This window comes from Leopardus geoffroyi, chromosome A2 (assembly GCF_018350155.1).
Source record: "Leopardus geoffroyi isolate Oge1 chromosome A2, O.geoffroyi_Oge1_pat1.0, whole genome shotgun sequence".
NCBI lineage: Eukaryota > Metazoa > Chordata > Mammalia > Carnivora > Felidae > Leopardus > Leopardus geoffroyi.
In genome coordinates this window covers 21632177-21648950 of record NC_059331.1, presented here as the reverse complement: position 1 = coordinate 21648950, position 16774 = coordinate 21632177, and the positions used below count along the sequence as shown (strand labels likewise).

Here is a 16774-nt window from a genome sequence, read left to right as displayed (position 1 = left end):
TTATCATTTAAAGAAATGTATTATGCAAGTTCTTTATGAATTACAGAAAACTTGGAAAATAAAATTATCCATAATCTCATTATCCTGTCCTAACTTTTTAGACATTTCTTTTTTTGAACTTTTTTTTTTTTAAGAACCGAGTTTTCATCATTTTATTTTTTTAAGCAGAGTCACCCTTATGTGATAGTGTGGCCAGGCTTCCAGTTTCTTAAAGCTTTCCAGTTTAACAGTGACAGAGCAATGCAGGCAGAGGGTTGGCACAGAGCTGCACATACAGCTAGTCTTTCTCCATGTGTGTATTGGTTTATTTATGCCCAGCTGTAGTTCAGACAGTGAGGCTGGAGGCAGCTGGAAGCCAGTAAAGGCAGTGGCTTCTCTCCACATAAATGTCGTATGTCATACACCTACATATTTGTTACTGAACATGTTTTTAAATCTTTTCAAAAAATTATATTTTAATTATAAAAATAATATAATTCATTACAAAAATTTTAGAAAATAGAAAGTTCCCTATAATTCTAGCATTCTAATATAACCATTATTATTATTATCTCGTTATTTTCCTTTTTTCCCCTGTCTTTATTTTTCATTAATTATGGTTCCAAAGGGAAGTAACTCCCCTGAGCCACTTTCCCCGTCTGTGAGTTAAGGCATAGAACCAGGAGGGCTCTGAGGGCTCTTGAGCTTTGACAGTGCTTATTTCTAGCCTGAGTCTGTAACATTGCCATTACAAAAGTGAAACTCGCTCATAGGACTTCTGGGGAAAGTAAGGTCAGCAGCCTTTGGAGAGCTGAGTGAAGGTGCCTTACCTCTATGTTGCTTGGGAGCAGAATGCGCTGTTTACCACCATCTCCCCAGAACCCTGCTGGGACTGCTTGTGATCAGTGTTCAACAAATATTTATTGATAAAGGTATCTGTAGTGAAATTGTATATTGTGATAGTTCACGTTGTTAGAATGGGAAAATCAGTGGAGGGAGTTTGGAAAGGGCATTTGCTTTTATGCGCTTTGTTTTCCTCCCGGAGTTTTAAGAGCAGTTGAAATGAGTTAAGAAGTGGATCCAGTCAAGCAATGGCCTGATTGTCTAGATTGGAGTGGCTAGGTTTGTGGCAGCAGGTGTGAGTTAGCCAGGCCTGAATGTGGTACCGATGGCTTCCACGGTGGGGCCACCCTGGCCTGACTGCCCAGGGCTGTTAGGAACCTCTCAGGGCTTTCAACTCCATGGCTGTGAAATGAGGAAGTGCCTGGACAAGGACCACCCCCACAAGGTTCTTTTTATCTACAAACTACAACTCTAAAAAACAGTTGAAATCATTCATTGTAATAGCAAAAATATAGGTGCTGTTAACTTCTGCCCCCACATTTCCTGAACACTGTGTGCCAGGTGCTGAGAATACACAGATGAATGAGTTACAGGCCACAGCCTCGAGGAGCTCATTCTCTCACCAGAGACACAAACAGTTGTGTGGTTAGCTTTGAACCAGGGCTGCGAGAGCTATACTTGGAAACATTAGCTCTTTCGAGTGCCCTCGCATTTCCTGGAGCTCTGCTAGGAAACGAGGGACAGCAATGTGAGAGAGATGTGGTTCCTTCCCCCAGGGAGCTTACAGAGTTGGGAAGGAGAAGTCGCTTGTACCAGAACACATAGAGGTTCCTGTGGAAAAGCCAGTCTAAGTGGCCAGCATGCTTAGAGTCGAGGCTGGGAGCAGGAGGGGCCCAGCCTGAAGCAGAGCAGCTGGAGGGGCTAAAGCCTGATGGGGCAAAGCAGAGGATGACCATGTGATGGTAGGTGGGGATGAGGTTGGTGAAGGAAAGCTGAAAAGATAGCCTGGGGTCGATTTACAAAAGGCCTCAGGTGCAGAATTACGGAGCCTGGACTTTTTGTAAACATCAAGAGCCATTTAAAGGTGTGAAAGCAGGGGTCACCTTAAGATCTGTATTTGCAGAAGCTGGGACTGTTAGCAATGAGGATGGATCAAGGCAGTGCAGAGACACAGATAGGAGCTAGTGATGTCCTGTGGTCATGTGGGCTGAGTCTGAGAGGGTGCAGGGAGGACCAAAGGGAGACTTGAGAGAAGATCCTCACTGCTTCTAGTCTCTGAATATCGCTTTCCTTTTTGAGCAAGTTGCTAGGAAGTGAGAATTTGCCCTTTACGGCTGTGGGCACCGCTCAGAGCTCCATCCATCCACAGTGGGCCACACAAGGAGGAAACCTGATGAGCCTGTGCACATAATCATGGACCTCTCATTTCACAGAACCTACACTTAAAATTTGGAACAGTCATTTTTATTATTAACATATAGTAATCTTACCTTCCTCCCTTTTTTTAAGTTATTAGAGTGGTCTTATTGATTTTGTTTTTGTTTTCAATTTAACTGGTTTGGAGATTTGCTGTCAATAACCCCCATCATTTGCCATTATTACTATTTTGAGATTATGGATAGAATCTTGTTTGAAATCAATATTAAGAACATGTCTTTAACTGACTATATAATTTTTCTCCTTTGAGAGTATTTGCCAGCTGGAAAGTTGATAGTCGATAAGAGATAAAGAAAATAATGTGCCCTCGAAATGCTAATTATTTTGGTTTTCTATTTGTAGGCGAGCGATATGTAATGACCTTTTTGAACGTGTTAAATTTTGGCGATCAGGGTAAGATGAAATTCTGTAGTGAACACCGTTAGTAGATAATTAGTAATAGTTTTCTCTGCGGTTTGATACATTTAATGAAAAATATACCCGATGATTATAAAAGATGAATATTGGAAAAAAATGATTCCTAAAGATTGAAAATTGTTGTTCTCTGTAAATATATAGAGTGTACTGACTGCCCCCTGTCTTGTGACTCAGGTGGCAAGTTCTTGTTGCGATCCCCTGGTTCCTGCAGAGCTCTGGTGTCCATCTGGGGTTTGGGGGCACTGACAGAAAAGGGAGCTTGCCATCACAGTCACAGAGTTGCCCTGTGATCGTGTGGCTAGATAAGTCTCAATACTTTCTTTGTATTTATTTTTGACTATAATCCTGAAGTAGTGGAAAGAAAAAAATTTTTAAATCAACTTGGCATTAATGATTTCTATGAAAAAAAAGTGCTGGTGCTGGAAATGTTCTGTCTTGACTGTGTCAGTGTCAGTATCCCAGCTGCAATACTGTGCCCTGCTCTCACAAAATGTTACTATTCATGAAACTGGGTAATGGATCTGTGATTTCTTAAAACTACCTGTGAATCTATAATTACCTCAAAAAAGTTCCATTAAAAAAATTAAATTAGTGGGGCACCTGGGTGGCTCAGTTGGTTGAGCGTCTGACTTTGGCTCAGGTCATGATCTCAGGGCTCGTAAGTTCAAGCCCCACGTTGGGCTCTGTGCTGACAGATTAGAGCCTGGAGTCTGCCTCGGATTCTGTGTCCCTCTCTGGCTCTGCCCCTCTTTCACTCATGCTTTATCTCTCTCTCTCTCAAGAATAAATAAAACATTAAAAAAAAATTTTTTTTAATTAAATTAGAAAGAATGTTAATGGTGCCATGAAAACTCAAATCAGAAAACTAGTAGGATTATTGTTTCTTCCTTTTTTTCTGTAGGTGTATACGATATAGTGAATAATCTTGGCTCCCTTGTGGCCAGATTAATTTTCCAGCCAATAGAGGAGAGTTTTTACATATTTTTCGCCAAGGTGCTAGAGAGAGGAAAGGACGCCACACTTCAGAAGCAGGTAGTCTTGGTTCTTAGGTCACTGTCTCTCTGGTGAATTCTCCAATTTCAGGGTAAACAGACTGAAATGTGCAGCAGCCAGTTTCCCTTCTGTTTGATCTGAAATTTCCTTCTAGATTTCATTCTTCCATCGCCTTCCAAATGATGGTAGGACTCTGAGCTCACTTCTTTTGAAGCCTTCTCCCTTTGTCCTGGCCGGCCCCTCCCTTCTCATTCTTAGTCCTTCTTTGTAAGCTCACTCTTGATCCAGCCTTCTCGGAACTCTCTGCAGCGGTCCCCAGTGCGGCGCATACCCCTCCCCTGGTCTAGGCGTAGCTGGAAGAATCGAGGTTGCCTCCTTCATCCTCACATTCTCAAGAACCACAGGCGAGCCGAAGGATGCAGAGTCTGGGACAAGGCTCGTGTAGGGCGTGGGGAGAAAAGGATGTGGTCATTTGGTGTCACTCACCACACCAGTTGCTTAATAAGCTTCTTAAAGACCGTGAAGTGCCCAGAGCTACACTCTTCTATATACTCCCATTGATAAATAACAGAAGAGATTTTAATCCAGGCGTATTTGGTTGTCGAAACTTCCCTTTTTCTAAAACCATCGAAAATGTCTGACTTCTCTTAGAATTAAAAGGAAGCTAAGTCACCCTCTTACATGTCTTAGAAGACATTTTGAAAAATACAGTTTATGCACAGTCGACTGGTTCTCAGTCGATTTAGGAATATTTTCCTAAGCATACTTTGACAGGAACGTCAGAATTTGGAGACGTTTGTCAGGAGAAGCACACTGACAAAGCTAGCCAGCTAGCAATGTGAAAACTTGCTGTCCATTTAAGAATAAATACCAGGGGCGCCTGGGTGGCTCAGTTGGTTAAGTGCCAGACTTCGGCTCAGGTCATGATCTCACAGTTCGTGGGTTCGAGCCCCGCGTCGGGCTCTGTGCAGACAGCCTGGAGCCTGCTTCGGATGCTGTGTCTCCCTCTCTCTCTGCCCCTTCTCAGCTCACACTCTGTCTCTCCCTCTCTTTCTCTAAAAAATAAATAAATGTTAAAAAAAAAAAAAAGAATAAATATCAGAGAGGAAAGCTAATGTTTCCTAAGCAACCTTTGAAATAACTTATCCTGAATGAGTTAAAAACCAGACCTCCCCTGAACTACCTAAGAAGGCACAGATTGTCTTTTTTTCCTTCATTTCCTTCATGCTAATTGACATGGAAACAGCATAGGCTGCAGAAAAGCAGTGACGCCTCTCAGCAGGTGAACGAGTGATCTGTAAGATAGCAAAGAGAGATAAGGCCAGATGTGAAGTTTTTCTTTAGCTCATGATTCATCCAACTTCCTTCCCTCTCCCCCTGTCCCAGGAGGACATGGCTGTGGCCGCCACCGTGTTGGAGTCCCTGCTCAAGCTGGCCCTGCTGGCCGGCCTGACCATCACCATTTTTGGCTTTGCCTATTCTCAGCTGGCTTTGGATATCTATGGAGGAGTCATGCTTAGCTCTGGATCAGGTACGCGCAAGAGTTTTGTCAGATTGATTCTAATTTCTAAACAGAAATAGAAAAGTCTTATGAAATTCAAAAACTTGCATGCATACGGGTTGATACTTGTCAGTATAGGGGACATTGTCAGTGGCTGGGATTCTGAGGCCATTCCCCTCATCCAAGGTCAGAAACATCTGGGTACCATTAGGGGGGTTTGGCACCACATCAGCCAGTCCCCCAAATTCACTTGGAGAAGTCGTTATGAATCTTTGGCTCTCCTCCCAGGCTTAAGATGTGTCTTGCGGGGCACTTCCCTGTGCACCCTCTTGGATGAGGGAGGAAGGCAGAGAGCAGGCTCTAATGAGTCTCCGCTTGATACTAAACACATCTGAAGGTAGTAAATGCCACATAAATCTCACGGCCTGATGCATGAGAGCCTCTGAAGGATAACTCAGAGCCATTTGCAGAGAATAAAATTGATCTCGGCAAGTAAAATGGTATATTTAATCCAGTGACTCTTGGTCTTTGAAGGACAAAATTATCGAATGTGTCTAACTTTGAAACATCGGTGCCCAGGCCACTGAGCACCTCACAGCACTTGCTAGGCCCTGGGGACTTCACCAATTTCAAAATGTGCTGGGCCACAGGCTGGCAGTCCACTTGCAGTGTTTCATCTTGGGTTGGGTAAAGATGTTTTCAGTCCTCAGGGCACTAGACAAGAACCCTGAAGTCTTCTTTCTGCTGCCCCATCTCAATGTAAAGGGCTTTGTCAGATGCCATTTTACAAGTTCCCTGGCATGTTTTGGTCTCCACTATAATGGTCCCAAACTTAGGGTATTAGGGGAGGAGGGGCCAAGTTTCTACACAAGAGCCAAGGTCATTAAGTTTGGAGAAACACCTGCTGTGAACCCAATGAGGTGGTTTGCAGCTCCCTGCAGCTTGTGCTGTGAGACCCTGGGGTTCCATCAGACAGGCAGGGAGGCCTCATTAGGAAGCCATTAGTATGAGTCAGTGTGCAGAGATTGGGGACTTGACTATTTCACAGTAGCAGGGCCTCCTTAAAAAAGGTAATCAGCAAGAAACAGCTTGTATTGTAATGAAATCACAGGACATTTTCATGAGGAGAAGGCTGTCCCATCAATACAGTGTTCACCTGGTAGAGTAATTAGTCATAGAAGGTACAGAAACAGACTGCTGTGAATGTGTAGCCCTTTTGCTCAAGTAAGAGGCTGGTCCCAGTTTTCAGCATTGATAATAGATTTATCAGTTACAAGGGTCAGTGTTAGTTGATTTCTAAGGTAATAAATTCTGTTTCTAATGTTTTATGTCCGTCATTAATAATTTTAGATTCAACATGATGAGCACTGAATAATGTGTAGAATTGTTGAATCACTATATTGTACACCTGAAACTAATACAACACCGTTAAAAATATAACAATTTTAGATTCAAAAAGATATTCCTTTGGTATCCTCTTCAGAAAAAGAAGAGTCTTAAGAATAGTCTGGATTCTCAGTCTCTGAAAAAAATGTGCTGTTTGGTGAATCAGGACTGTTGTTATTTCTTGCCTGGCCCAGGGTTCCATCAGTGCCACTGTCCTAGCAGGGTCTTCTAGCATTTTTCTCCTCGTGGTAGCTGCCTCTCACATTGACCGAACTTTCAGCTCTCTCTCTAACACCAATGGTGGCTTCTGGTAGTATATCCCCAACCTTGGCCCCTGCTGGCTTTCCTTCCCTCATCTCCTTGCTCTGCTCCTGACTCTTTGGACTCGTGCTGTGGATCTGAATGCCTTTCCTTTGCCAGAAAATATGAACACTGGATTTCTTTTAGTGACTAAGTTATTGAGGCCTAATTTACATAAAGTAAGATTCTGTACTCTTAAGAGTACAATTTGATGAGTCTTGACAAATATATACACCCATGTAACCAACATCCTGGTTGATAGGTTCAACACTTTCATCACCCCAGAGAGTTCTCTCAGGACCCTTTCCAGTCATCTGCCTCCCTCTACCTCAGAGGCAACCACTGTTCTGATTTCTATCACTACAGATTAGTATTGCTTTTTTTTTTTCTTTAATGTTTATTTTTGAGAGAGAGAAAGCAGGGGAGGGGCAGAGAGAGAGGGAGATGGAATCTGACACAGGCTCTTGCTGTCAGCACAGAACCCAGTGCGAGGCTTGAACCCCCGAACCGCGAGATCATGACCTGAGCTGGTCAGAAGCTCAATCAGCTGAGCCACCCAGGCGCCCCAGTGTTGCTTTTAAAAGGGACTTCATATAAATGAAATCACATGGGGCACCTGCGTGGCTCAGTCGGTTAAGCGTCCAATGTCAGCTCAGATCACGATCTCTTGGTTCGTAGTTTGAGCCCCGCATCGGGCTGTCTGCTGTCAGCACAGAGCCCACATTGGTTCTTCTGTCCCCTTCTCTTTCTGCCCCCTCTACTCACTCTCTCTCCCCCTCAAAAATAAATAAACATTTAAAAAATAAATAAGTTTTTTTAAAAAGCAAATGAAATAATAAAGTATGGACACTTTAATGTTTGTTTTTTTTCCCTCAATATACAGTTTTTGGGATTCATCCATGTTTTGACACGGATCAGTAGTTTTTTTCTCTTTGATCACTTCTCTGAGAAGTATTCCTTTATATGGCTGGCCCACAGTTTATTCTTTCTCTTGTTGATGATCAGTTTGGGCTATTATGAGTAAAACCGCTATGGACATTTTTGTACAAGGGGTTTTGTGAACACATACATTTATTTTTGTTGGATGGATATTTATGGGTGGAATTGCTGGGTCATGGGTTTTATTAGAAGTTGCTTGGCTGTGGGGCGCCTGGGTGGCTCAGTCCGTTGAGCATCTGACTTTGGCTCAGGTCATAATCTCATGGCTGGTGGGTTCGAGCCCCACGTTGCTCTGTGCTGCCAGCTGAGAGCCTGGAACCTCTTCAGATTCTGTGTCCCTTCTTTCTCTCTGCCCCTCCCCCGCTCATGCGTGCTCTTTCAAAAATAAACAGGAATATTAAAAAAAAAAAAAAGTTGCTTGGCTGCCTCTTGGTAATGGCCCTCCTAAAAGAGGGGATCAATTCCATTTTTAAGGCTCCCAGTCTTTTGTTAGCAGATTTTTGTGAAGCTTGTTAGTTAGCTATAGAACTACATCACTATGTTTTAGAAGAAAATAACACGATGGTTACTCTGATTCTCCCTGCAGATTTGCGGAGGGGTTCTGTCTCTAGTTTTCTGCCGCTCCTGAGCCCTGGGCTTCTCCCCAGTGTCTTTTGTCCAGGACCTGTTCAGCCGAGGTTCTCATACATGCAGGGCCACTAGTGGCCTTGAGTGCTCAAACCAGCAGACCTCTTCGTGCAGATTTACAAAGTGAGAAGACTTGCTTCCTGGCCAGATGAGAATTTAGTTGTTAAGAGAGATTTGTAGGCTTAATCTCAATTGCCCTTTTGTTTTTAGCCGTTTCTTTTAATTGGTGCCATGGAATACTGGGAGGCCTTCCAGATAGTTAAGACCATAGGCTTGAGCATGTGTCTGCCCATTGACGGTACCAGCAGGGCTCCTGAGCCAGTTCTGGTACGTGTGGGCCTTCTGTTTGGGCTCTGGAGTCTCCGTGGGTTGTTTCCTCATAGGTCCTGTTTTGCTGCGTTCCTACTGTCTCTACGTCCTCCTGCTTGCCATCAACGGAGTGACCGAGTGTTTCACATTTGCTGCCATGAGCAAAGAGGAGGTCGACAGGTAGGTAACCTGAAAGACCCGCCTTTAATCACGGCCTTCTGCTGAGTTGCCAGTCTTCTCTCTTTTCGTCCTGAGCGTGGATTCACGGAAAGCTCTCGCAGAGGCAGCACCTACAGCACTAGCGCCATGCCCGGGCTCTCCGGTGGCTGCGCACGCACCATCCGGTTAGTCTTCCCCATGCACGGCCGGGGCAGCAACCCCCCTTCGCCTCCCTTTGGAGGAGGAAGAAATCCGGGCCCCATAGGGCTGTGTTAGTCCAGGTTTGCAGAGACAGGCACAGGACCAGCTCCACTCCTCCACCGCCTTGCCCAGTGCCCCTGTGGGTTACCACGGAGCTTCTGCAAGATGCAGAGTCCTCCACCTGAGACTCTGATTTGTAGGCCTTGGAGAAACTCAGGGATCTGTGACACCTTTCCTCAGAGAAAGGCCCAAGTGCGCATATATGTTTGCCACAATTTTTTCCCATCCATTGACCCCAGATCAGGACCTCTGCTCTGGTGCCTCAGACTGGTTCTTAGCACTGGCCATCAGTCAGAATGCCCCCTGGAGCTTGTTCGATGTGCAGATTCCTATCGGCCCTTCTTCCACCACTCTCCTAGCACGCTTGCGAAACCAGCCGCCTCCCGACATACGTGTTTTTTAAAAGCTCCTCAGTGATTCTGACACCACCTCCTAGCTTAGAGCTTCTGACCCTCACCCAGCATCATTCATCTCTTGCGTCCCAAATGCCAGAAGTAGCATGGCAGTATCTTAAGGCATCACTACAGGATGAGGTTGAGGAGAGGGGTAAAACTGACAGGGGAAAAGGAGAGGAGGAAAAGGGAAAGACCGTAGAGCGACGGGTGCAGATAATGAGGCAAGTGGTCCTGGTGATCCTCTTGTCCCCTGAGGCCTGGATCCCTTGTGGGAGGTCTTGTACTGCCTTTCTAAGGCCTTGAGTGCCATCAGTAGCCCTCAGGCCCAGTGGTGGAGGTGGGACAAGAAAGGGTAACTCAGAGAGTTGGAGAACCTTCCTCTCATTCAGAGCAGCCTCTTTATGCTTCCAGCCTGGGGCTGTTTCACAAGGAAGCTTGGTGACTTTGCTACCGCACAGTCGAGAACTGGAGCCCAGAGCAGCATCTTAGCCCAGACCCACCAGAGTCCCCTCGGAGTTCCAGCCCCTCCTAGACCAACTGAATTAGCCTGTAAGGGGCTGGGGCCAAGGAATCTTTCATCACATAGCTCTAGGAGATGTCTGATGGACAGCTACGGTCTGAGGAACCACTGGCCCAGACCAGTTTATCGGTAAAAACTACATTGAGCACTGTGACCCTGTACATATTAGGTGGACATGACTGAATGAAGCCCTCACGAAGCAGCAAATACCCCAGTTATGTGCAGACACACTGATGATTCTTAATTCTGTTAGATTGCATTTTTCAAACTGCCATGTCATGACCCAGTAAACTGATTTCTCAGCCTACTTTTAAGTCACAACCTGCAGTTCTCAGATACTGGTCCAGATAGGGTTTTTACTTCAGATAGTTAAATGTGTAACTATAAAACTACTCGGAGTCATCCTCCCCACCCTTTTTTTCCCCATGGATGAAAAGGTCTATTTAACTTTAATTTTGAAATACTGTGTTTTTATTTGAAAGGTGTTTCAAACGTGAAATAATTTTTAGATATAATGTAAAATATACTAAATGAGGCACTGGGCCACAGTACAAAGAGCTCTGGACAAGGAATCTATCTCTTTGGAGGGAATTTTGTTGTAATAATTTCAGCATTAGTGTTAAGGGGGAGAGTCAGCACTAAGCCTGCTTAAAATGGTAAAATGTATCTTACAATCAAATCATGAGGGAATATAGACAGTGGCTGGCTGCTTTCTTTCCTCTTACATTGCAATGAACCAAAAGAAACAACTTTCTAAGTTCGCTGTAATGCGATTTTGATGATATATAAACATCTGGAAAATTATTTCCATGGTATTAGTAGTCAGCATGGAGAAAACACAGAACCAAAGCGCCTTCTAATGCAGTTTTCATCTGTAGCAACGCACTTCCCCGAAGAGTGAAATGTGTTCCCCCTGTGTGTATTAAACCCAGCAGCCAGGTTCTGTCTGGGCCTGCGGCCCAGCCCCCAGCCCTCGTGTGAGCACATGGCACCTGGCCTCATCACAGACCACAGCATTTTTTTATCTCTGTGAATTTAACCAGACATACAACTCCAGTAAGGATTTTTATAGTAGGTTTGGGCAGTTTAGTTAAATGTTATGATTGATTTACATTGGGCATTTTAGATTCTGAATTGAAAAAAAAAATACTGTATTGATAAAGTCATGGGCTTTTACTTAAAACTTTAGTCAGTGTTTTTCTAAATTAAAATAGGGCATTTGGTTGGACCTGGAATATTAGAAAATCCTTTGAATTCCAAGTTTTTTTGTTAATAACCTCATAATATATATAGACTCTGAATGATGGCTTTTTCATCTTCCCTGTTGAAGAATTTTTGTTCTGTTTTGTTAAGGAGCTCTCCATTTCTTTTCATTTGACAAATGCTTTTTGAGCATTTGCTTTCTAATAGGCATCGTGTTAAGCTCCGGGAATACAGCAATGAAGAGACAGACGAGATCCCTGCTCTCCTGAAGCTGACGGTGGGGGGGGCAGACAGCAAACACGTAAATAAATAAGGAAATACTATGCAGCTCAGATAACTACAACAGGGTTATGCAGAGAGAGTGAGGCTCTTTTGGATTGGGAGGCCCCTCTGAGGAGGTGGCATTGAGGCTGAGGCTGGGTGACCAAGCAGAGTCTGCTGTACAAAGATGGGGCAGAGCCTCTCAGGCACAGGGGACAGGGACACAAAGGCCCAAGACTGATTTGTTGGCCTTTGAATATCCAGTGTGGAGCTGGTCTCCATAATTGTTGAGTGAAGGACGAGTGCCGTTTTCTCATGTTGGCTCATGAGAGACTGGCACCATCCTTTTCATGGCTGCGGAGGCCACATTGACGGCTGTGCCTTGATGTGCTCAACCAGCACCCGCTGGGGGACACTGCAGTTGTTGCCACAGCCCACATCCTTGACCATCTATGTCTTGATAAGCATGATTTTAAGCCTAGTATTTTCTTGGGGCCATGAAAAAAATCAGCATTCATAAAGAATTTACTGTTTACATTAACCAAACCTTATAGAATAGTCATTATTGTCACTAATTTTGAATTGATTTAAAAAGTGGTATTTTAATTGCATCTTTAAATTTCCCTTATTTTCCTGAAGTGGATTATGCCTTTAAGGCTATAGATTTGTGAGTTCTGGAAATTTCAACAGCTGTAGAGCCATCTTCTGACAGTGAAAAACACTGGACCCTTATCATTATCAGCTCTTCCCAAATGGCCACACCAAAGAAGCCACACTGTTGAATTCGTTGCTGCTTGAATTAGCATGAATTAGCTACTGGTTTCACCCATTATTGACATTTTACTTAGAGTTGGGCGAGAATGACTTTGAAAGTTTTGGAATCTCTTGCCTCAAATCCAAGGATTAGTGCAGTAGAGCTGTCTGAGATATTTTCTTGGGGAGAAAAAAAAAGATTATGTAGCTCTACTTCTTTTTGTAAAAGAGGTCACGTAACTGGTCTGTGATGGTCCCCACCCTCAGTGGCTTGTTATGAAGTTGGCCATTCTGATCATTGATCAGGTGTCAGTGAAAAGTACACCTCCCTTGTTGGAGGATTGTGTGTGTGTATGTGTGTGTGTGGTATTCTTATCACCTCCTCTGATAAAGTATATCTCCATAGCACCTTGGGCTTGGTCAGCCTGAGGACTAGTACCTGGGCATTTGGCAGACATAGTGGCTTTCTTACCACCCCTTGCATGCTGAACCTGGGTGGCCTGTGAGGTTTCCTAACCCAGCAGACATAGCTGGGGGACCTAATGGTTTGGTTCCCTCAAAAACTATGTACTTAGAATGCCTGTTGCTCGCTAGGCAGAAACCAGATGCTGGAGAATTTTGTTCATGACTGTACAAGCCTTTTGGAAGACGACAGCAGCTGTTTTCTCTTTGCTAAGACTCAGTTGCCCTTACTGAGACCTAAAGGTAACTAAGCTCATGCTGCTTGAAGCCAGAGAAGTAGAAGGGCAGCATAGTCCATCCAGTCAGGAATCCAGAGAGCTCTGGTGACATGAAGAGCAGATGGAAGGATGGGGACACTGCAGTGGTTCAGGCCTTGCTCCCTGTGTGCATGTCACTTTGGAGGCTGGTCACCTGTTGCGGGTAAAGTCTCCTGGCCAAGGTTACAAGGCTTCTGCATTTCCCAAGGGAAGCAGTATGCGTTTCCCCAAGTTTAGGGCCCAGAGTCAGGTCACTCCTTAAGCAGGTTATTCAGCCTCTCTGTGCCTGGTTTCCTTGTCTGTAAAATGCATCGAAGCCTCAGAGCAGGGCCACGTGTGTCACTCACCAACGTATCCCCGCACCCTCACAGTGCCTGTCTCAGAGTTCGCATTCATATGTAATGATTACCCTGTCATATTCTTTGTGCCTCACATTGAAGACTTGGGCTGAACAGGATTTTTATGTGTTTTGACCACAAAGTGTCAAATCACTTATCCTTAAAAACCATAAACATCTTGAATTACTCATTTTCTCACTCTTCTATTCGGTGGGGGGCCGGGGGGTGGCGGGACAATGACATTTCCGTGCTACCCATATAGCATTCATGGTTATGAAAACTAGCTGGGTCATGGCAACTCAGAGGTGCTCTCTGTGATCTCATGTTCACAGCCACTTATTTTGGAGCAATCTTACCTTGGGAGAACGTACCCACTGCCCTGCTTTGCTTGTCTCCCTCTCTGCAGGTACAATTTCACAATGCTGGCCCTATCATCTGCATTCCTGGTGTTATCCTACCTCCTGACCCAGTGGTGTGGCAGTGTGGGTTTCATCTTGGCCAACTGCTTTAACATGGGCATTCGGATCACACAGAGCCTTTGCTTCATCCACCGCTACTACCGAAAGAGCCCTCATAGGCCCCTGGCGGGTTTGTGCCTATCACCGGCCCTCCTCGGAGCATTCGCCCTCAGTGGTGGGATTACTGGTATTTCTGAGGTGAGACTACCGGCAGCCTTCACACTAAATGATTTTGCAAGCTGCCCACTGTCCCTTGCTCTCGGCTCCCCCTTCCTCCTCTTCCTGAATCAGCTGGGCAAGTGCTGTGAAACCTTGGTTTGTGAGCATAATTCATTCCAGAAACATGCTTGTAATCCAAAGCACTCATATATCAAAGCAAATTTTAGGAACCATTGACTCAGTTGTGATCATGTGACATTCAGCGTCCCATACTACTCGTTTTGCAAGACATCGCTCATTTATCAAGTTAAAATGTATTAGAAGTGTTTACTCATCTTGCAGAACACTTGCAGAACAAGTTACTCACAATCCAAGGTTCTACTGTATTTGCCACCCCTTCCCCTAAGCCTCTAGGACAGCATCTTATGATAGACGTGGCCAAACAGTGTCAGTGGGAACAGAGAAGCCCCTCGGTGTGCGGTTGTCACCCCTTCTTTCTGACCTGAAGCTGGAATATTAGGGCCTCTGCTTTCCCTGGCTTGCCCCAGAGGAAGGCCATACGGATGGAGGGGTGATGACCATGCTTTCTTCCCACAGGTGTTGCTTTGCTGTGAGCAGGGCTGGCCAGCCAGGCTGGCGCACATTGCCGTGGGGGCCCTTTGCTTGGGAATGACTGTTGGGACAGCGTTCCTCACAGAGACCAGGCTGATCCACTTTGTTAGGACTCAGTTAGGTGTGTCCAGACTGGCTGACAAAACCTTGTGACCGCAGAGGCGTGGACACCTGTGGCACCTGGACCAGCCACAGGGCAGTTTTGTGCAGGTGCAGAAGAGCCCTGCTGGGGGTCTGCAGTGGAGTAGGACTGACCCAGGCAGGTGACACGTCGGAGAGCTGCCGGATGAACACTGTCCGTTCGAACCTCCCAACGGGAAGGAGGAGCTCCGCTTCTAAGGGAAGACCAAAAAGCTCTTTTAAAATCAATACGTTATTTTTGTCACCAGTCTGTTCTAATCAGTATTTTTCCCTTTGATTAATGTATTCCTTTCTGCTGTGATTGACCTAAGGTGCCACACACACCAGCAAACTATCTCCTGGACGTTATAGTTAACATCCTGGCCCGGAAACAGATGTGGCCACTTGACCCTTCACAGGAACATGGAACTTACTCCGTAAGAGAAGGAAGGAGACCTGATGTTATGCACCAAATTAGAACAGAGATGGCCCTGGAGTTGTGGCTTTCCCCATGTCAGCACTGTGGTCTGGGTTTTTAGAGAGGGAACAACGTTCCTCAATGAGAAACCCAAGAAATGAAAACGCGGAGTCTTTTGGGTCGCATTTCCCGGAGTTAGCTAGGAGGAGTCACACACCTCATCTTGGCTGCTGTGCACCCCAGACCACGGTTTCCAGATTCATTGCAGGCTGGCTCAAGACCCCCAGCTTGGCCCCCTGCAAGAAGGCTCTGAGGGAGCGGTGACCCGGTGTGAGCTTCCTTGGCCCCTGAAGGGAGCGCTGCTCTCGCGGAGATTGCACAGATGGCAGCTGAGGCAGAAGTGGGGTATTTTTTTCCTTCAGAATAAAATGGGGTGCTTTCTGTGTGGCAAGCCCCTCCCTCCGACCCATTGCTTCCAGCACTTCTCAGTAACCCTGAATGCCAGCTTCCGGACAAGAGTGGCAGGCCTGGGGATCTGGTCCTCCAGATGATGGTCTGAGCCCTGCATCCCGCACCCTCCAGCCAGCAGGCAACATCATCGGGCATCGTTCTCAGGTGGCAAAGCATTTTTCTTCTTTCACTAATATATTAATTCCTTTTGGGTATCATTGACACAAACCGTATCCTGGATGGTAATAGTGATAATGGTGATGGTCATAGTGGTCCTGATGTCCCACACTTTCCATTTATACCCAGAAACAGGGCAACTTGTGTCAGGTGGTGGTTTGGCTAAAATGCACCCCTTTAATACACACCCAGGGGCCAAGGACCAAGACCCACAGCACATGGAGACTAGCGCCAAGCCACTTGGACTTTTTATCTGTTCAAAGGGAGAATGCTTTGTGGTAATTGGAAAAGTAGCTGAATGCAAGGTATCATTGCCCAGTCAGAGACCCTCCCAAAGCGTGGCCTTGATTATGCTCTTGTAAGGCCTGGTCAGGCTAGCTTAGAACTGATTGTCCCATGGGGTGGGGTGGGCAGCACGCACTGAAGCAGCCCTCCCTCCCTCCGTGTACTTTTATTTACCTCTTGAGTGTACAGAAATCGACCTTTAGGGCTCACAAGTTCCTCCTCTGCTGCCCTTGGCCACCACCCTCTCCCCTGGAACCCTGTTACCCACTGCATGCCCATTTGACCCCAGACTCCAAAAGTGGCCCTTAAACTACCTGCCTCAGAATTGCCTGGTTGCAAGTTAGAAATACAGCTTCCCAGGACCCACTCCAGACCTTTGGAACCATCATGTCTGGGGGCAGGGCACTAGGATCAGCCTTTTTGGCAAACTAAGGTTAGCACACCCCATCGTCCTCACCCGCATCAGGGTTCGGGACCAGTTGTGCACACGTTCACAATGTTCATTCTCTGCTCCAGGAGGAGCTGCTATTGCCTAACAATATTGCCAACTCCCCAGCTCTCGGGAATGGGCCCAGCCAGGTTTCTGCTGTGCTCCCCGGTGTGGAGGCTGTGCCTGACAGCTGGTGCTCTGGTCTCTCATCCCTCACCCCGCATGGTCCACCTGGAACTGCTGTCAGCACAGGGCCGCTGTGGTCAGGGCCAGCTCCTCTGTTGTTGTTTTTTACTTTTTTATTTTTAGTTTATTTATTCTGAGG

The 16774-nt window shown here is 45.7% G+C and overlaps 1 protein-coding gene across 1 annotated transcript in view; it reads left to right on the top strand.

Moving 5' to 3' along the window:
* Positions 1-15779, top strand: part of RFT1 (RFT1 homolog) — a 35975-nt gene extending 20196 nt beyond the window's left edge. The window contains exons 8-13 of the mRNA XM_045493173.1: positions 2602-2652; positions 3578-3708; positions 5056-5200; positions 8806-8911; positions 13747-13996; positions 14555-15779. Coding sequence (XP_045349129.1) covers positions 2602-2652; positions 3578-3708; positions 5056-5200; positions 8806-8911; positions 13747-13996; positions 14555-14722 — 851 coding nt within the window. The 3' untranslated portion in view covers positions 14723-15779. The remainder of the gene's footprint in view (positions 1-2601; positions 2653-3577; positions 3709-5055; positions 5201-8805; positions 8912-13746; positions 13997-14554) is intronic.
* The last annotated feature ends 995 nt before the right edge of the window (positions 15780-16774 follow it).